General features: G+C 38.5%; 1 protein-coding gene across 1 annotated transcript in view; it reads right to left on the bottom strand.

Moving 5' to 3' along the window:
• Positions 1-21,633, bottom strand: part of zswim5 (zinc finger, SWIM-type containing 5) — a 68,062-nt gene that overhangs the window by 23,811 nt on the left and 22,618 nt on the right. Inside the window, exon 2 of the mRNA XM_057857207.1 lies at positions 2,389-2,576. Within this exon, the coding sequence (XP_057713190.1) occupies positions 2,389-2,576 (188 nt within the window). The remainder of the gene's footprint in view (positions 1-2,388; positions 2,577-21,633) is intronic.

Genomic DNA, 21,633 nt, shown 5'->3' with positions numbered 1-21,633 from the left:
CAAGGACACTAACTAAAACTGCTAATTTTCTGTTATTCGTGGACTGATAATAATGAAATTTCGCTATATTAGGTATATTCTAGGGATGTACACGCATCAATCCTTGCAGCCCTATTTCTGATTTTGTTTTTTTGTCTCAGGACTGATTAATTACATTCATTAATTGCGGACCTATTGTTTCCTCTAGGTTCCGAGCTAGCTAGGCGGTCATATAACTTGTTGCCTTTATGAACTCATTGGCTGCCACTGACAACGCTAGACGTCCTGTCTATTTGAAGTGGGACTGTGGCTGAATGAGCAAATGGATTGGATGCCTACTAGTGACAAACTCATTTCAATTCACAGGAGAAGGATGAAAACATCTATCATTGACAATTGCAATGAAAGAATAGGGAGTCTGGCTGCATTGAGCCTATTACCACTTTCAAACTAGCGGGTCTGGCGACTTTGCTTTGAGCTAGAAGGACAACAACAGGATAAGTTGTCACAATATCGCTCGATGTACCGCTGTGACTGTGCTGATGTGGATTTATTCTCGAGATTATGAGCAAACTGGGTGATCATTACTGCAATTTGCCTGCCTTCAAAGCTATGTTGACTGCGTGAAAAGCGTCTTGTAGGTGAAAATGATGTTGACAAATTGGGAAAGGCCACTAGATGGATTTGTTTGCCTTCCCCAAAAGTGAAATTAATACAACAACAAATGGGGCATGGAATATGGGGGAATTGTTTGGATTGTTGATCCAAATTGACAAGACAGAAAATGTACAAATAAATCATTAATTATTGGTCTTGTCTATAAAATGTATGTGTGGAGTACAAATGTAGCACAAAAAAAAAAAAAAAAAACACACACCTCAAAGTGTCTACGTTTTTTTTTTTTAAATAAAATAATAAGAAAAAAATTAAACTTCAGTCAATAAATAAAGTCCATCTTGACAGTATGTCAACATTTCTGTCATCACTCTTGCTAATGGTGCACAGACTTTGGCCGGAGAAAAGTTTTGAAATAAGAAAACGCAAGGCTTTATAAAGAACCTTTGCCACGGAATCAATCAGATAAATAACTCTAGGAAGTGCATTCAATTAATCACTTAAATTAACTAGATTCTTTATAATCTACCCCCTATCACCATTTCTTTGGGGTGTCAGTCCCATCTCCAAATTGATATATATTTATAATATTTAGTTGTTGATTAATTGAGTAATAATTGCACCACTAATGTACACTGAATAAAGTTACTGGTCTTTGTCTTCTTCAGTGTTTGGTGTTAAAGGGAACCTTGGACTTAAAGACTTGTAGGCTCTAATAAGCCACAACTGTTGTCTTTTACTAAAATGTGTTATTAGAAACACATATATTACTGCCACTGATTTAAAAATCTATAAAATCTAATGCATGTTTTGACCTACGGAGGGCGCCATGTTTTACGTGCGCAATGCACTGGGAGAATAGCTGTGCTAACTAGCAACCGAAGCTAGTACGACGACGGGCATGATTTTGTCACATTCTGCTGCTGGTCAGATTGTTTTGTTGCAGAGATGTGGGATGAGTTCCCAACGTTGTACTTGCATCCAATTCCAGCTCATCAGTAGTGTCTTTCAACCGATTGTAAGTGGCTTGCTGAGGTATTGACCTGCTGCCATTTAACAGTTTGTATATGCCATCATTGCTAGTTGTGTCATTGCATTGTTTTTTCGTTTGTCTCTCACCGCTTGTTTTCCATATATATATATATATTTTAACTTATCCCGGCCTGCTGTCACCCCGGCCTACTGTCACAGACCTTTTTTGTGTCTCCCTTTTCGCGATCGCGTGTTTTTTTTCCATGTTCAATCAACCCTTTTAGGCAATCCCTATGTTATTGTTGTCTGCTTGCTGTCTGAAGTGAGCTGCGTTTTCCAATTCCGTGCTTAAGCCAGCTGCACATTCTTTTCAGCTGCGTTTCCCTTTCAGGTTTTACCCCACAGACAGACAACGCATGTGGGTTGCGATTGCTTTACAAGGAAAATCATGACTAACGTGGAAGTATAGTCCATTGGTCTACGCGCTTGTCGGGAAACGCGGGTTCGGGCTTTTAAAATATCGACAGTTCTGTCCTGCTCATTACTTTTCCATTTTTAGTTACCGTGCGCTAATTTGACTTATTGCATATCGCGACAGGCTTCCTGCTAGTTAAATACATTTTTCATATTTTATAAAAACAAATATATTAAGAGAAGTTTGAATATCAAATTATTTTAACTCATACTAACATTTATCTTTAAGAACGACAAGTCTTTCTGTCAGTGGATCCCTTTAAATTTCATGGCCTGAATTGTATAATTTTGTTATGATGAAACTATATACACCTGTGTTGTGATGAATTGAGAAAGTGTAAACTGCACCTGTTCAGGCTTGCGGATCCTGTACAGAGACAGTGCCACCACATGGGCACAGTAAAAAATGTCCCGATTTCCACAGCCACAGGTGACAGAGGTAATCTTGCAACGATCAAAGCTGATGGCCACCTTGTGGGTGATCTCTGGCTCCGATGAGGAGGCCGGTTCGGTTACCGTGCCGCTCAGGTGAAAACCTGCACATGACAGAATGGAGAAGTACAAACTTTAAGTTGGTGTATTTTTTTGCAGTGATAAAAAAAAAAAAAAAAAAATCACAATGGTTCATTGTTACTATGCATTTTAAAAGTTTTAGTTTTATCATCGAACCTGGGTGTAATTTGATAAGAAAAAACTACAGGTCAAGCAAAAAAATGCACACAGTCTCCCCTTTGCGGAACCCTGCCATCCCTGCTCCTAATGTTCAATATACTGTAATAAGTACTATAATTCCCCAGTAGAGTAATGTTTTGTTTCATTGGAATTGAACACATTACCTAGTGGCTTTCCATAAAATGTACTGACCTCAAAGAGCAATTGGTAAGCAAATTCTGTGCTCAGATTCGTAAAAAATTGATTGCTGAAACTAAACAAACCCACAACACTCTCAGGGCTTTTTTCTAGAGCAGGGGTGTGTAACATACGACCCGCGGGCAGGGAAAGCCCCGCCATGGGGTCTAATCCGCCCTGTGGGTTGTCATGCCTTCCTTCCACGTTTTAGTTCATTCATACAGTACGCACAAAATCATGTTTTTAATTCAACACATACAAAGTGAATGTGTTCCTGGAGAAGCAATGCCGACATACAGTATATCATAATATTGTTTGTTAGGCAAGTTCATACAGTTAAAAACAACTACCAACTGTAAAGTTGCATGTGGAATGAAAATGCAAATGGGAATGTTGAGCTATAATGTCACTGTAACGCAATGCTGACCAACGCATTTTGATGCATACATTTACAGGCAGAGGACCAAGTACATTTTTATTCTGAAGAGTTCCAACTTTGGTTTGCAGGATGTGATGAGTCAAGTAGATGTTTCCAAAATTTCATGATGGCATAAATTGAACCAATTTTTTACATAAAAAAAAAAAAAAAAAAAAAAAATTCACAACAAGATAATCTTTAGTACATGTAAATATTTAATTTGTGACTATTATATTTATTACTTTTGGGGTGGGAGTGAATTGTTATTTATAACTTTATTAGGCCAAAATTATACTGGTCCTGCTCTCTTGAGATCTAATTGCCATGAATGTGGCCCACGAACCAAAATGATTTTGACACACCTGATCTAGAGCCAGAAAGCCAGCGAGATATAACACATTGGGGAGGAAGCGTGAGTAAAGTGGAATGCACTGACAGGCCTATTTTGGGTACTAGCAGGGGGAAATGTGTCGAAATCTTGTTTCCACAAAGCCACACACGCCCAACCCAAAACATCACCCAGTCCCAGAATCCACCCCCACAATTAAATGCTGGGGTATGGGCCAGCAGGGTAGCGTTGAATAATAAGGGCTTGTTAAGCCATCTCATTGGCAAAGCCTCTCAACAGGCTTTCCATACCAAATGTTGAGAGCACACACAAGGAAGCTGGCACAGCCTGCAAAGCAATCAACTGCAAACACCATTCATAATAGCAAACCAAAAGAAAGAGTTAAGGGGGAGTTAAAATAATTTAAAAAGTTGTAAGGTTGATGAAGGAATATTTTTGTCCTTGTGGTAATCCCTTTGGGGTGCAAAAAAAAAAAAAAGTCCTCAAATTACAACATTTTTGGACTACAAGTCGTACCTTTTGGTCAGGTGCGACTTGTATTGTATATATAACAATGTGTAAATTCTAGGGATGTTCCCGATCCCATCTTGTGATCGGAAATCAGGCCGATTGCACCCTTTTTCAGAGGATCGGAATCGGGAGAAAAGAATCAGGTTCAAAAAAAAAAAAAAAAGACAAAATAAACCAGAAATACAATGGCATTGCCAAAAGAACGAAAATAAATAAACGTTTTATACTCCGCAACACTCTCGTAAAAAGCAGAAGTGGAAGTCCTGTAAACAGCACAGTACGTTTGAAAAAAAAAAAAAATATATATATATATATATACACTTTTTTTTTTCCAATATCGGATCAGGACTCTGTATCGGCAGATTCTCAAAATCCAGTGACACGGATTTGGATGTAAAAATATGCGATCGGGACATCCCTAGCAAATTCACGTAATGTTATTTCGCATTGATTTACACGACAAAGAAGTAAATAAAAGTCATAAACGGTATATTATATATATATATAAATATACTAGTATACACTCACACACACACACACACACACACACACACACACACACACACACACACACACATAGTCAGCCACTAGAGGGCACTGATATTTCATTTCAACACTAGCTCTTGTTTTACGAACATTTTGTGAACAAATATGCAAGAGTACGTGATCTCGAGTGGGAGATGGTCAACCATTTCAAGCTCAAGACTATGTCTCTTTAATGTGACTACGAAGTGCCACGCTGATGGCTAAGTAGTCTCGGGGAAACGAAAAGATGAAAATATCTCAGTTCCGCTTAACCATTAGCACAGCTTTTTTCCTTGCTGCTGTAGTCTCCTCTTCCAGCTCAAAATGAGCAAACCATAGGGTTATTTTGCAACAATGGAAGATACATCTTTTAGCAGTGCAATTCTTGTCCGGAAAAAAAACGCCTTGCTGTTTACTTCCTGGTAGGCTGCTACATCAGCATTTCCAAATATGGTCATGCTCTCGCCAGTGAGGGAGTTTTTTCATGCAGAAGTACAGACATCATAACAGTGAATCACTCAAATGACGGTTAATAATGAAGCCAATGGCATGGATTATATTCTAATATAACTCATGTGGATAGACTTTGTGCATAAAATGACTTCAGATATTGCCAGTGACTGGCAAACCTGTATCCTGTTTTAAGTGGCCAAAAAAACATCAGAAATGATTGAAATGGGGACTGCTTTAAGCCACTGTTTACAGGAGTGAGAGGCAAAACTTTGCACGTCTTTGAAAATAAATGGTACATGAGGCTTCAAATTTGCAACCAAAAAAATGGTTATAAGGATTTCAATGAAACTACTGCAAATGGATTGAATGGATGGATTGACGTGATATAGAGTCTGTTGATGAGTATTGTAGCACAATAATATAAAATTACAATCAGAACATCTTTTACTTTATTCCTCTGTCGCTATGAACATTGACGTGTTATTTGCATATGTTCCACATGCAGTGGAACAATCACAGCAAGACGAACAGGTCAGAGGCATGTGTGGTTTACCAACAGTGAAAAGTAGATATTCTAGAAAGACAAATGCAGAGAAACTCTTCGGGCAAGAAAACAAGAGGCACTGAGAGAAAGATGTCTTGGGAACCTTCCATATGGCCCTTCAAAAGATTTGCTTTAAAATGCATTTTTTAAAGAGTGAATTATTTCGTAACAAGAAAACATGTTCGTGAATGGTGTCATCTGATGAGTCATTAGTGGTTTGGATTGAAGAATTAAGCAACCAACTATACTGCTGCATTTAGTCACCCTTTTTACGTAAAGATAAGTAAAAAAAAAAAAAAAAAAAAAAAAAAAAAAAAAAAAAAAAACCAACAACGCAGTTTTCCAACACGTTTTACTTGGATTAACTTATATTAATTTCCGCAGAAATAATACAAATAGAAAAAATAAATAAATTCGAGGAAGTTTACAACATGTTGATAAATCATTGTTTTTGCTATTGTGTAGTTCGTCAACATGTCTTTGGCAATGCTCACCGCTATTTTTAGTGGTAGTTAATGTTGCTTTTTCCCATCAACAAGTAAGATGAGTTGTTAATTTGACAGCATTTGCAGTGCTCATGTAAAAGACCAACGCTCTGTTAGCAGCCATCTTGTTATAGCTAGCAGAGTAGACCAGCAAGAGTAAAATTGGGATTTTAAAGGTAAAAACATCTAGTGATAAACTTAAATTCATCCGTAAAATCAATTAATAGCCACGTCTTACAAAGGGGTAAAAGAAACACCAGTATCTTATTTTAACCCCTTGATGCCTAATGGACCAAATTAGGCACATACGAGATCAATTTTTTTAATATTACAGATGCCTGTTGTCGCTAACTTGCACTGTACATAAAATTATACGTATTTTATATTCATGTATTTATTAATCATTATTTTATAATGTATTTTAATGAAGTCTCAAATTGATTTAGCATCTATTTGAAAGCAGAAACAGAAGTTAGAAAAATGTTCAATCTTTTTTTTTTTTTTTTTTTTTTTTTTAAAGTCTTTATGTTGAGGGGCAAATGATTATTTTTTGCTATTTAATCCATGTTACTTGACATCTTTCTAAAACATTTGTTGGCATTGCTGGGCTATCTGACCCCCCCCCCCCCCCCAAAAAAAAAAAAAAACACTTTTGAGGACTTGATCATGAAGACCTTCATATTGTCAGATCCCAATTTTATTTATATATTTATTTATTTATTTTGAGTTTTTATATTGAACTTTAACCGATAATTTTACATAATCTGTACTGAAACCGGAATGGAGATAACATAAATAGTAGACTGACTGGCTATGGTCATGGATAATTCTGTTACTTTTCCCTTCTATGACACGGTCATTTTCATTCAAAGTCACAGTTGTGATGAGACGAGCGCTTGGCTCCATGTTCGATCATGTTGTTTATTTTCAATTTGTTCTTCAAAAAGAAGTGGAGCAGGAAAAGGTCTAATCTTATCGGCTGTTTTGCGCACATTTCCACCATGTTTGATTGATAAAATAACGCTCATTGTTGATCACTGAAATCAGCCTAAAAGTTGTTTGCGATCAATGATCCCAACCATATAATCGCTGTCGTTGTTCATTGATAAGACCTTACTTGTTATTGAGGTACTCTCACATAGAATTGCTCCTCAATGTGGGGTTGAGAGAGACTGTGTCTTCGGCAGATGGGGATACACTGACACTTGATTGAGAGGAAGAAAAAAAAGAAAAGAAAAACGATGCTGCATCTGACACTCCTCGTAAATGTACACACAACATAAGACACGGCACACAAAACCTTTTCAAAGCCTGTCTACTTTTGTTCTTAATGGTACAACCAATAGAAGTGATATAATTGTATACGCAGAAGTAAGACTTATGTCATACACAGACATAAACAAAAAGACATTTTTGTTTGGTACTAAATTGTGGGGCTAGTTTGGCGACATTGATTTGAACAAAGCATATTTATGAGTGTGATGCGTATTGCATACAGAGCGGGAATGCGGCCAAGTACAATGATGTGTTCCAATCCTCAGGGGAACATAGCACAATTCTGTGTAGTGCGTCATGCTTTTGTTGTCTGTTGTGTTGCAGGTATGTGTGTTTGCTCTGATAATCAGCTGCTGACATCTTGCGAACAAAGTCTCCAATATCAACGGGTAATAATGATATAACACATGACGCTGCGTGCATGTGCTCATCACTCTACACATATCCATATTTTGTCGTTAAAACTGTAAAGCTCGAAGTTAGCAGTCTTCCTTAATAACTTTCATTGAAAAGTAATGCATATTGACATAATTCCAAGATGCCTTGTAAAGACAAGGTCTTGTGTAAGAGACAGAAATTAAATACTGAGGAAACAATAAAAAGTGAGCATGGAGTGGATGAATGGAGGGCCAAAAGATGCTATTGTAAATCTTTCCATTGTATATCCACAATTGCAAACACAGCGCCGCCATCTGTCACTTGCTGGAAAACCCGCCCACTCAGCAGCAAGTCAGCCAATGAGGGGGTAGATAATTCCTCATGCTCATAGGCTATTAACCCTAATCAGCTGGGGGAATGAAGCTGGGCGGCCAGCCAAAGTATATCTTCGTGCACTCACACAAGACACACACACACACACACATTTAAATAGACAGCAGTCTTATTCAGCTAATGCCTCCCCACAGACAAGCCTAGCCCACTCCTGATTCCAAATTGCAAATAAATCTTCGATTAATTCTATTTTCTTCAAGGTTCCACAAAACACAACACATACTGTATCTTTCTAGCAAACTTAATTCACTTCTTTGAATTAGCTTTTGCTGAAAGATTTTTAAAACTGCACAACACTGTTGTTATAAATATTTATACAGTATATGCCAATTTTAGTTATCAGGGTATTACAAACTCTTCTTTGTATGCATCATACAAAGATATAACCAAAGAAAGGTACGTATGTACAGTTTATTACTAGATGACTATCCATCTGAAGGTGTGAATTAAACTGATCAGTTCACTGACAATCATACTGTCGCTTTTGTGGTTTTTTCAAATTTAGACTTAAATATCTTATGCATTTCCCAGAAGAGAGACTATACTTCCCTGCATGACAAACCTTCGCCAAACATGAACCAATCAATATAAGATGAGCAATATGTGCAGGAAGACAAACAAAATATATTTCTCTTTAAGATGTTTGTATGCTTCAGTCACTACACCCTGATATGTGCAATATGTCAAGCAGACACACAAACAGTGTCATCAATTCTTCCTCTTTTCACAACTCCTTTGCAATACTGCCCTGGTATCCATCCCCCTCCAGCAGCAAACATATCCCCTGCAGCCCTTCCCATCTCCCATCTGTTCTGACAGCTCCAAGGTTAACACCGCACCCCTTTGCACGCTCGCACTCACACAGACACCCACATGGCCCTGTATTCAATCAGCCATCTATCTGAGCACAACAGACGTGCATATGCACAAATACACATTGGCCACACTGAATCATCTCCTCCCTCTGCCTATCCATCTATGCTACTATCCATCATTCGGTCATCCTTCCCTTCACTTTGCAGTGTTTGCTGATGCGATAACAGGATTGTTTCATTTGTGATTTCCCAGCAGCCCCTATCCCAACATGCACAACCACACACACACACTAACCGCAGGGACTCATTTGTCATGTTTTCACTGAATTGATTACCTGATTTTCTCTATTCTGTTGCAACAGGGGAATGAGAAAACACAGGGTCAACATTTGGTGTGGAATTAGGGGTGTACAGCAGGTTAATTAAGTGCTTATCATCTGTGTCAAATCAAAAATACAGCTCTAGCAGAGCAGGTGTAATTCAGCACAAACCGTGTCAGCAAGAAATTGCTCACCTCGCTGACCAGAGGTCAGTCAGAGGAACAAAGTACCAGTCCAAATGACCACCAGAATGACGATATTAGATTAAAGACTGCTTTTCTTTTAAATGGGTACCCTACAGTTGAACATTGATTGTTTTCTGACTGTAAAAGAATGCAATTCATAAGGAAATTACGTACAAGTTATACGGTCTTTTCCTTGACTCCTGTGCAGGTTAATGAGACACTTGCATGTAGCTTATCGTCTAGATTGGATCTGCTGTGCGGGCTCCCTGGGGGGACAGGTTTGCCTCTTTCTCCTCGGGCATGGCGTTGTGCCGGTTTTGCCCTCCCAGTATGGGCCGGTCAAGGAGCCCCTCGAGGGTGGCTGGTATGATGCCTGTCCCCTCTCTCTTTTCCACACACCACATGACTGACAGGCATGCAAAATTGGTTACACCTACAATTAGGTATCATTGGCATATATATGGATGTAGCCGTTTCTGTCGGGATTAATGATGCAACATTTATTACAACATTAATTAATCAATTGACAAACAAATTTTCTAAAATGTTTAGATAATAATAATAGTCTTAACCCTTTCATGCACGAATTATGATAACCTAAATCTGGATTTTTTTCTCCGGTGGTTTTAAAACTGTTGTCGTGAAAGGAAATCATCACCTAGCACCCACTGTAATGGCCACTGTCCCTGAAACGGTTAGTATGAGTTGCCTACTGCACATCAATAACACAGCTCGTTAACTAACCTTGCTCTGCTGTACCCCAATCTTTTCTGCACTTCCTCTTCCTGCCCTATCCTATTAGCTGGTGTTTCCCTTCCACATAGTGTGACCCTCTCAGGAAATGGAAGTTGTGACCACTTTGTAATGCTACTTAGTCTTGTAGCACCAATAAAATAATGTTTATGAATGGCGGAAAACACTCAGGTGACTTGAAGTTCCGCTCTCAGTCCCCCAATTTGGCCAATTTTCAAAATGGCCCTATATGCATGTGTGATGCATCATTGGAAAGCTTAAAATCTCAATTTTTGCTTGCTCTGCTGTACCCCAATCTTTTCTGCACTTCCTCTTCCTGCCCTATCCTATTAGCTGGTGTTTCCCTTCCACCTCGTGTGACCCTCTCAGGAAATTGAAGTTGTGACCACTTTGTAATGCTACTTAGTCTTGTAGCACCAATAAAATAATGTTTATGTATGACGGAAAACACTCAGGTGACTTGAAGTTCCGCTCTCAGTCCCCCAATTTGGTCAATTTTCAAAATTGCCCTATATGCATGTGTGATGCATCATTGAAAAGCTTAAAATCTCAATTTTTCTGGGAGTTGAAAAATTGTGAACAGGAGGGCATTTTTAAAATAAATTTAAAAAAAAAAAATAAACAGCAAAACCCTAACTGGAGGCGAGAGCAGAATTAAAGACACCACAATTTTAACGAGATATTATCGCGCACCTACCTCTTTTCGATCCAAAAAGTCCATGTAGCATGTGTCACAGAGTTTAGAGACACAGCTATGAATGGCCACAGCCGGATTTTTGGGGAATTTTATGGGTGGAACATGGTAATATAACAAGGGTCGCGATGCAGAAATCGCAGACATCAAGGAGTGGTCAAGATCTTCATTTTCATATATTTACCCTTTTAAAAGTTTTTTTTTCACAATTTTCTTTGTTTGGATCGATTATTTATCATCTAAAACATTGGGGAAAATGAGACAGTAACGAAAAAAATACACTTAAGCGATAGCTATGAGGTAGATATTCGTAGCTTTTTTACAGACACCAATTTTTTTTCATTGTGAATTAATTTCTTTAAAAGTTTAAAATATGCGAGTGAATAATTTCTTAAATTCGTTTTATTTTTAAACTAAGTAGTTTTATTTTTAATTAAATTAGACATCAATTAATGATTCTAAGTTAAAAATGACAGGCATTTCGAATAATAAGTACGATTACTTACCTTCTTTTTATGGCTGGGTTGAAACAAGAGCAGTTGGGTGACGTTTGTAAACGGTAGTTTTTAGGGTAAAACGGACAAATTAAAAATAGTTCGGGGGCTTATTGCGCCATGAATCTGCTATTGCAGCATATAGACACATTGTTCTATCAAACACAACAGTTCTTTTGGCTTAAAATACAGCAGTTTATTTTAAAGAGGGGTGAAACTGCTTTTTCAGCCTTGTCTGTGTTTTCCGCCGTATCCTATTCCCCATGCTTATTCCTTGTCATTTCTACGCCCTTTTCTTTCTGGCTGCATTTTTGAATAATAAACAACCATAGACGGAGTATTTCAAAAACATTTTGATATGGATGCACACAGGTTTTTTTTTTTTTTTTTTTTTAAATAATAATGATATATAGGGTAGGTAGGGAGGGATTGTATTATCTAAATCTAAAAGTCCAATCAAGGAATTTTAAAGGAAGTCATGCAATCAGGGAGACAAAGCAGTTCAATTCAAGATGGGTTCACATATTCTTGTCTAAGGAGTAACTTGGTCAATTCAACCTATTGTAAGACTGCATGTCGCAGCAATGAAGGTTACTCTAGAAAGAGATGAAAATGGCTTTCAGCCTTCAGAATACAGGCAGTGAAAAGGTGTAGTGTGGTAAAAGCATGCATGCTTACACACACAAACACATTGTATAGAATGCAAAGATAAATTTCAGGTGAAGACTAAGGACATCTTAGTGTGAGTGCTAAAAGCTGTCCTTTCTCTAAGTGTAAATCCTATGATCTCAAGGCCAAATAAATTGTGGTAAGGCCATATTTTTATTTGATGAGCAGTGTGCATACAATTGTTCTGTGCGGTATAATACTGCCAACACTAAACTCATGCTGCTGTTTTGTACGACATAGGCTACTACACTGATTTTTTTTTTTAAATTATAGAATCGGGTAAGATTTAACAATGAATACAAAAGTTAACAACAATAAAAAAATAATATCCGTTGAGAATTCACTTAAATTCTGAAAATGTCTTTTTCTGATTTCACTTCATTACAGTAGTGATGACCACATATGAACATACAAACACACCCATACAATAACAAAGTAATTATGTATTTTATTTTATGTATTTTTATGACAAACTTTGTGTGCGTGTTTTTTTTCTGGTTCAAGAACCGTTTAAAAGTAATGCGTATGAACTGGTATTGGATAAAACCCAATTGGTACCCAACCCAATTCTTCTTTTTAGTTAAATCTCTCAACATGGCTGATCTGGTGGGAGACTTGCAAAGATGAAACTCCATCATTACTCTCTGATGTACTAATTCATCTATTTGTTATGATATTATCTCTATGACATACTATAATTAGATCAAACTTCAATTTAAAATCTCACTAATAGAAACTCATTAAAAAATCTCTCACTTCTGTTTCTGGAGAAAGAAAATGACAAACGAAAGTCTAGTTTTTATTGTTTCTACACATTTTTTTGTCAAATGAAATTACTAAGTGGATTTTATTGTTAAATCAGTTCATGGTAACTTGGCTTTTTCTAAAGGTCCCTTCCACTATAGTATGTAGTTTTCATTTTGATATAGTTAGAGTTTTCTTAATGTGAATGATCTGAGCAGCCCAGTGACCTGAAATCTTGAATTCATGCAGCTATTATGTCAATTTCTATTGCTCAGCAATAGGTGAAGTAGCGGAAAGACAGCTAATATGTATTTGAGGGGGAGGAAACAATTCAATTGTGAATAAACATTGTGAACACACAATTGTGACTTGAAGGATCGTACCGTAACCAGTCTGTGTCTGAAAGTATTTCTCAAGAAAATGCTGTGGTGACAAATGCCGGAGGAAAAGAAGGAGCCTTAAAAAGCTAGATTTAGGGAACTGAAAGACACTAATCAGCGAAGTGCTACACCCACCATGTTGAAGCTGTGTGTGATGTCTTTTGTTATTATTCTTCTGTGCATGCGGATCATTTTTGCTCACTGCGTAGTTTGACGTGTCTTGTTATTGATCCACGTATGCGTGTAACTATAGGATCTTTATGTATTGAAATGAAAACTGCGATCTGAACAGCGACAAAAAAAAAAAAAAAAAAAAAGATCGGATTGAAGATTTTAAAAAAGGACTCTCAATCGGCTTTAAAAAAAAAAATCATAAACCTGCGTCTTGAACGTACCCTTATGGATTAGATAAACAGAGCATATAGACTCAAAGACTCACAATTAGGGATGACATTACCCAAAGAAAACCAATGCAACCATAGCGACTAGCAAGCAAATACAAACTCCACGATGAGTATGTAACAACTGAGATACAGCACAACCGTGTGCTAACCACGTTCCACAACCTCATCGGTTGTATCAGATTTACTAATATTTAACATTTTATGCAAATTTTGTGATCGAATAGCACAGATTAAGACAACACAGCAGTTAAATTGTCATTTAAGACAAGAAAATGTTTTGTTTTGTTTTTTTTAGAGGCCCCGATCCGATCACGTGATGGAAAATCGGGCTGATCGCGCCATTTTTCAGAGGATCGGAATCGGGTGAAAAGGATCAGGTTTGGGTTTTTAATTTTTTTTTCTCTGCATCATGCTTGCACAGCCTCCAACTCTCCCTCCTGCTGCTTTTCTTGCTCACCAAGCAGCTGCTTGTTAAAGTTAACGATGAGTGACAGTTTAACAGCTTTGATCTTGCCAGAGGAGCTTGGGAGCGCTAACTTGAAAAGTGCCAAATTTATGAGCTCGTTGAGCTTGTTAAACACTAGCGTAATGTGCTGTGAGGCTTTCTCAGCAGTGTGAGTGGACTCACTCAATGAAACAATTAACAAAGACAAACATTTTTCTAAATTTTTCTTGTTTAAAAATAATTCAATGAGACCATAACATGTTTAAAAAGATTTGGCTGTTTTTTTTTTGTTTTTTTTTTAAACAACACTTTTTTCCGGTATGGGATCGGGACTCAGAAGGTTCTAAAAAAAAAAAAAAGATCAGGTGACTCGGACTCGGTAGCAAAAATACAAGATTGGGACACCCCTATTTTTCTTTTGTAGATGTGCCTTGCAATTCAGCTGCAGGAACTTCAGGGTGTACCCTCTATTTCTTAATGAAAAATTAGCTCAGAGCTTCTGGCACACCAAGGACCCAAGTGAGGGAAAGCTGTGCGGTGAATGGATTGATGTTACCTTCTAATGTAATCTTTTATCTATTGTGTTTAAAATATAAGAATCGAGCTCTCTTGAATGTTGCGCCATTCATACACAATTGGTAATCAAACAGAATTGTAGGCGTCTGAATCATTCCCAAATTGTAGGGAGTGAGAAATTTCCGTCCTGAATATGCACAATTTTGCACATGGATTTCCTGCCTGTTTGCCGTATCAGATTGTCCCTCTGCTGTTCTTTTGTTGCCTCTCTGCCCGTCTCACTCTTTGGCCTTTTCCTAAACAGACCATGGTGTTTTTTTGTTTAACAGGGCAGCATGCAACGTATAACACAAGCCATCTGCCATATGCATACAGCCGCCGACTTACAACAAGGACTGGGCTCACAATACATCTTTCGATAGAGAGTGTGTGCTTGTGTGTGTGGGGGTACGTGTGTATGCCTGTTTGTGTACGGGGAAGCAAGTGAGTTCTTCAAATCTAGTCTGTGGGGCATAAGTACTGCATATGCATTTAAAAGGGTTGCATTTCATTTGAAGACTATAACGAGGCAAAATGGCCCTATACCGACTTGGCATGCACAACAGAGGGGATGTCATGCAAGCAAGCATTAAAGAAAACAATTGTGTTCATTCAAAGAAGAGAGTAATACGAAGAGACTTTCAAAGCTTAGGGAAAAAAATCATACAAACAATAATATTAAAAATAATATTGAACCCTAATTCGCCACCCAATGGGTTTGTAGCATCTTGCATGGGGCAGCAGCACCATTGGTAAATGTGAGCTTATGTAAAGCACACTGGGCGGTTTTAAAAATGTCAACAAGATCAGACTAAGGAATTATTCTCGCATATCACCGTCTATGAATAATAAAGATTATAAAACGTAATGAACAAAGACTGTTAAGCAGCTTTCATGATCCAGTTGAAGTTTGGTGAAAAGAAATACACAGGATTTGAAACATGCAAAACAACATAATAAGTGTACCTGAGAGTCTGTTAAAAGCGCAATAGTCACATATTTCCCATTATTCTACCCCATAGACTCTATGGCATAGAGTATGCCTGACTATCTGCATTCTTTTTTTTTTTTTTTTTTAAATTAACTTACCAGTGATACATTGTTGATAATTCTACAATAAATATTAAGGTAATGATGAATTTTTGAACAACAAATTTTAATCTATAATAATCAATGAGCAAACTGTGAGGAGAGGAACAAAAGTAATGTTCTTAATATTAAACATAGAACAATCTCCATATATACCGTAATTTCCGGACTACAAGCCGCTACTTTTTTCCCTCATTTTGAATCCTGCGGCGTATGCAATGATGCGGAATATTTATCAATTTTTCTAACGACCGCCAGGAGCGCTCGAGCATAAAATGTAAGCGTAAAACACGTGGAATATATGTGTCGAGGAAGACGCTAGTTTGCCCTCTTACCCGTATTTTAACTTTGTGCTTTGTGCACGAATAAAACTAGTAGACCCTCATCTTTGTGCATTAGTAAAATTAGCAGACCCGCATCATGGAAATGCTAGAAGAAATGGATGTGACGTGCAGAGTTGAATTGAAGGCTTGGATGAGAGATCGTTTACCAAAACTGGCCGCACGTTAAGAGCAACTTTTGCTCAAGTCTGACAGCGTGGAGCAGTATTAAAAAAAATCCACCATCACCAACGGGTTTCGAAAAGCTGGTCTGCTGGGTGACGAAGAGGACGACACAAGCTCAGGAGCGAGCTTGAGGAGTCAGCAAAGTGCTGTTTTGGTGGCGCTCTTTGGAAAGAAAAGTTAAGGTATTGTAACGTTGACAAAGAGTCACCCGCTTAGTTAGGTTGCAATTCTTTATTTTGGAAACTCGTGGAACAACACACGACTGCTGTCTGCAGCAGCCGACGCGCACCCCCCTAGCAACAACAGGAACTCACGTCTCTCGCTCTTCCGCACCACCCTTACTCACATAAGTCACGCGCTAGATTTATAACCCGATTCGTTAAAGTATGTTATTAAAACTCAGAAATCTCTGTGTATTTCTTCATAAATATCTCATGTTACTATGTGGGCACACGTGGCTTATAAACAGGAGAGGCTTATGTATGTACAAAATGGTTTTTCCTTTAAAAATGTATTGGGTGAGGCTTTTAATCAGGGGTGCTGAATAGTCCGGAAATTACGGTGATTTTAAAAGACGTTTTAAGGACTTTCTAATGCATGAACAAGAAATACTAAAATATATGCATATTTAACATGACATTAACATAATTAATAAATAAGTCACCAATTTAACCAAACAAGCTACAGATACATTAACAATGTAAACTACCACACACCCCCAAAAATAAAAAGCTGTTTCCAGTGCCAGAGAAAAAAATAGTTGTATGTACAGCATGTCATGAATGTGAGGTATGGTAAAACAATGATTGTTTGCCCGTGCCATGCCACAAGAAATTGCACCTCCTTTGAGACGGCCAAAAGGCTGTCCATGACTAGTGACCAGTGGGCAGAGCGTTTGTGGGCTCGTAGCAGGGGTCGCGTTAACCGAATATTTTCCGTCGTTGACCGATTTTTTAAAACGGTGACGGAAAAAACTGAAGTCCATCTGTCATTTTGACAGGTTGCAATTCACACCCCAGACCACAGGGTGGCGAGTGAGCATATTAATTAGCTATTGTCTCTCTTGATGCATGACGTCGTTGGCCTTACTCTGAAAAATGTCAAGGCAACTGAGTGTCCGAAGTTTCTTCAAAAAGCCCCAAAACGACAATGGTGTTGATAAAAGAGGTGAAAAAACAGGGACTGCGCAAGCGGGCACGCAATTCAAGTCCATGCGCACCAGGAGGAAGGTGTAAGACTCCGTTCAGGCCACAGCAGGTGAACTGTTAATTTCATTGTTCCATATGTAGCCTACCTACTGGGGCCACAGTCAGCTGTTTTTGTCACTGCGGAGAAAAAGTTACATATTCATCTGCTTGATGTGTGATGGCACGGTGTGGATTCTCTGTTAAGCTTGTTCGGACAGAATATTAATTTAAAATTAATGAAAACTAAATACTATTGAATATGTTGAAGCGGTATGCAATGTTAAGAGTCTTGTTAGCTCGAATTGCTGTGTCCAGCCGCTGTAGCTCTGCTGCTCCCTGTGAACTCTCTATTCAAGCCGGAACGCGCGCGGCTCTTAAGTGGCTCTGTCACGTGACTGTGTCGTAGCCGGTAACGCGCTCGGCCAAATGGACACAAAAGTACGGAAGGTGAATTATGCCAAACATAGGGTCACCACAATGTCATTATCATCATTTTAAAAATTTAAGTGACGGGTAAAAATAGATTATGACCGGATTTTTATGACCCTGTCAGTCAAAATGACAGAAAACGAAAAAGTCTAGCGCAACCTCTGGCTCGTAGTCACATATCTAGTATTTGTATAAACACACAATATTGTGGCTAAGTACACTAAGGCCATGTCTACACGGAACAGGGTATTTTTGTAACGAAGATTTAACTGGAAACATCATTGTCTGCGACAAACTTTGTTCCTACATCACACATGAGACCAATGCATTTGGAGTCAACATGGATACCTTCGCAATGGGTTTAGTACTACTACAGGACTACGAGATTAAAGTCGTACAATGGCTACAAGAAAAAACTATTATTATTGAATAGGAGTAACGTACCTGTAAGCTGCTATGCACTTTACTTACATGTACCATAGCTGGGAGCGATGGCGAAGTATTAGATTCTAAACCATTCTACGGATAATAATTTGATGTAGACGAGCCAAAATATTAAATACTTCTTTGTTTGTTGATTTTAACTGAGGCGGCAACGCGCTACGTAAAGTAGGTAGCTGCTTATTCAGATACATTAGCCCTACGAAATAATACAACCTTTAATCTCGTGGTAATAATACGAGTTAAACCGAAGATTTAACTGTGGAAACATCACTGTCCGCGACAAAAGTTGTTCTCGTAGTAATAGTATGAGAAAAAAGTCGTATTATTACGTAGGTTTAGTGTAGCTGAATAAGCAGCTACGTACTTTACGTAGCGTGTTGCCACCTCCGTTAAAATCAGCATCTACATAAAATACAATCCATAGAAGAATTTATACTAATGCTTCGTCGTAGCTCTCAGCTACGGTACATGTGCGTAAAGTGAATAGTGGCTTACAGCTTCATTACCCCAACATAATAATACTTTTTTTCCCCTGTTTTCTTTATTTGGCCCTAATACTCCGTCCTAATTTTCTAAAACGAAGTTTAGATGTAAATTCTTCTTTTCCAATTTGCGGAAGTGACATCACTAGATGAAAGCTTACTCTGATTGGATGGGATTTGGGAAACTTTTTTTCTACAAACGTGGTGGTGTAGACGTAGTTATTTTTTCCAGATGTATGAGGGCAGGATCCTTGGTTTTAAAAAAAACCTTCTGAGTGTAGACATGGCCAAAAGGAGAATGTTTTAAACTGTTTAGCTACATTGGCCCAGACGTTTCATGACCCATGGCCAACCCTGTTTATCCGTCTGTCAGAGGTGGTATAGCAGCCTCGTTATAGCATAATGTTTACATTTAAATCTGTCTCCCCACACATGGATGAGTCAGAGGGAGCCCTCTTGGTCGATGAAATCCCCAGAATATTTGATAAAGTCCGAAGAAGGAGCGAGCGTAAACTGTTCTTCCATAATGGCAGCAAGAGTCTTCTCTTGAAAACATTGCTATCCTAGCATCAAAGCTAACGAGGCGTTCAACATTGTACTCCATGGACTCAAACTGTTGTTGGATATTTGAATAATAGCGCTAGCTAGCTAGTAGATAAAAATTCTGAACGTACCCAAAGTAGTGTAGCGTAATACATGTTGTATGACGTCATTGTTATGAAGACAAAAGCCGAAAATTAAAATGTATTTGCCAAAATTGTCTTTATTACTCTGCAGTTGGCAAGATAAAGAAAGGTTGTTTAAGTTTTGTTCTTTATTTTTATTTAATGAATTTTTTAAAACATTTTTTGTCTAACAAAAATGAAAGTCCATACTGATGTGATGGGACCATCTGCATGTCTGAGGTTAGGAACCTTTCTACCACCTGATTAGATTCCACCCCTGCAGATCTGATCAGGGCTGGCTTTGCACAATCATCCATTAAATGAATCATTAAATAAATATAATGAAAACAGCTTGAAAGCCAATACATAACCTGAGAATCTACACATGCCCTCTCTCACACAGACACACATAGGGGGTGGGGGACTTCTGGTTGACTTCATCAAGCTCTCATTAAGCCGAGCCACCATATGAGGATGGGGCCTAAAACAGAGGGGGATTTGATTGTGTGTTTTACAGAAGGCAGTGTTAAAACACGCAACAAAGGAAACATGCATCACCAAATCTGCTCGCATGCATTATGACGCCAATCTTGCCAGATTAAGGGGACCCCCTTCCAGCTCACGCACCCCGGAGGAGTGTTAAAGTTAAAGCGGCTCAGACACTGGAGCTCTAAGTCACACTCCTATGTTATTAGTCGACCATCTTTAATTTCCAGCTTTGTCTTTTCTCTTGCAGCTCTCCTGCTTTAGGGCACACATAGGAGTAAAACTATCTTGCTGACGTGGCAGACAGACATGCAAAAGCTTTACATTGAGGTTTAATCTGGGCGTGACCTGTTTTTTCTTGGCTTGACTGCACTATTTGCTGCCCCCACACTCATGCCTTTCACATCTTGCACCCCAAACACCGCCTATTGCAACACCCCCTGTAACATGCAGGTTGGAGGCGTCAAGGCTGGAGTTTTGCCTGCCATTGTTGGATCTCAATGGGAGAAACGCAATTGGCAGTCAGGCAGCAGCCAGAAGGCCAAGTGGAGGAAACCTGGGGACAGCAGCTACTGAAAGAATATGCATTAAAGGTGCACAATGTAAGATATGCACTTCAATTATTCATGAAATGGCCATAATATTGCAATAGACAATAAAAAAATGTTTTTGGGAAATACTTTTAAAACGAATCTCAATGGTTAAGCAGAGATTTTCCCATTTTAAAAAACAATTTACACGTCAATGCCGAGTTAGGCTTCCTTGTCAGACCTGCGCCGTCAAGGAAGACCCAATTTATGACCCTGCGCTGTAGCCTGATGTATTCCTATTGAATTTTCAAACCCTAGCGTCACGTCGACGCATATGACGTGGCGAAAATGGACTGTGATTGGTCCGCTGAGGATGTCGTTTCCGGAAATCATCGCCATTGTAGAATAGAATCAAACATTATTTTTCTACACGCAAAAATGGACCAAGCCGACGGGAGTATCATCGAAGAGAAGGTCTAATCAAGACATCATAAAGATTGCCAAATGGCAAGGTCAGCGATTGAATAAAAAAAATGGAAGAACCACCGAGACGTGTGTGTTTGGAATCGAGTGGCTACACGAAGCAGTGACCCAGTCGGCCGAAAACTGTCAGCTTTTTATCACTTTATGTTGTATTTTTGGTTGGTGCACTTCATCATTTATTGTGTACATATGTTTGCTGTCAGTCTGTGACTTATTTACGTGTCACACTTAAAGTATCTGAAGAATAAAGCACGGGTTTGGTACCAAAAGAGTTGTTGTGATGTTTAAGTGTCAACAACAGACAGTTCACACACGATACATCATCACTGATTGAGAGTGCCTCTGTGCATTTATGATAACGTTAACATCAAGTCTTCCAACGCAGTTTGGGAAGTTCCATAGACGCCAGAAATCTGCTATGGCTTCCCAATGGCTGGTTGTAGAACACGGCAAACAAATTGGGCTGGAGGTCTTTGCAGACCTTAGACAAAACGCTGGACGCAGTGCTTGACGTCAGTTTGAACTTAGCAGCCACAGCTAGCTGGTTTCCACCCGAGGCTAGAACTCTCTATGCGGCATCAAAAGGTTGGTTCTTTGTGAATGCTGTCAATGCATTACCAAATTATATATTTTTTTTTGCCAGTGAGGTTATACA

The sequence above is a fragment of the Corythoichthys intestinalis genome, chromosome 14, assembly GCF_030265065.1.
Source record: "Corythoichthys intestinalis isolate RoL2023-P3 chromosome 14, ASM3026506v1, whole genome shotgun sequence".
Classification (NCBI taxonomy): Eukaryota; Metazoa; Chordata; class Actinopteri; order Syngnathiformes; family Syngnathidae; genus Corythoichthys; species Corythoichthys intestinalis.
Note: the sequence above shows the minus strand (reverse complement) of the source record. Positions and strands in the feature narration are given on the sequence as shown.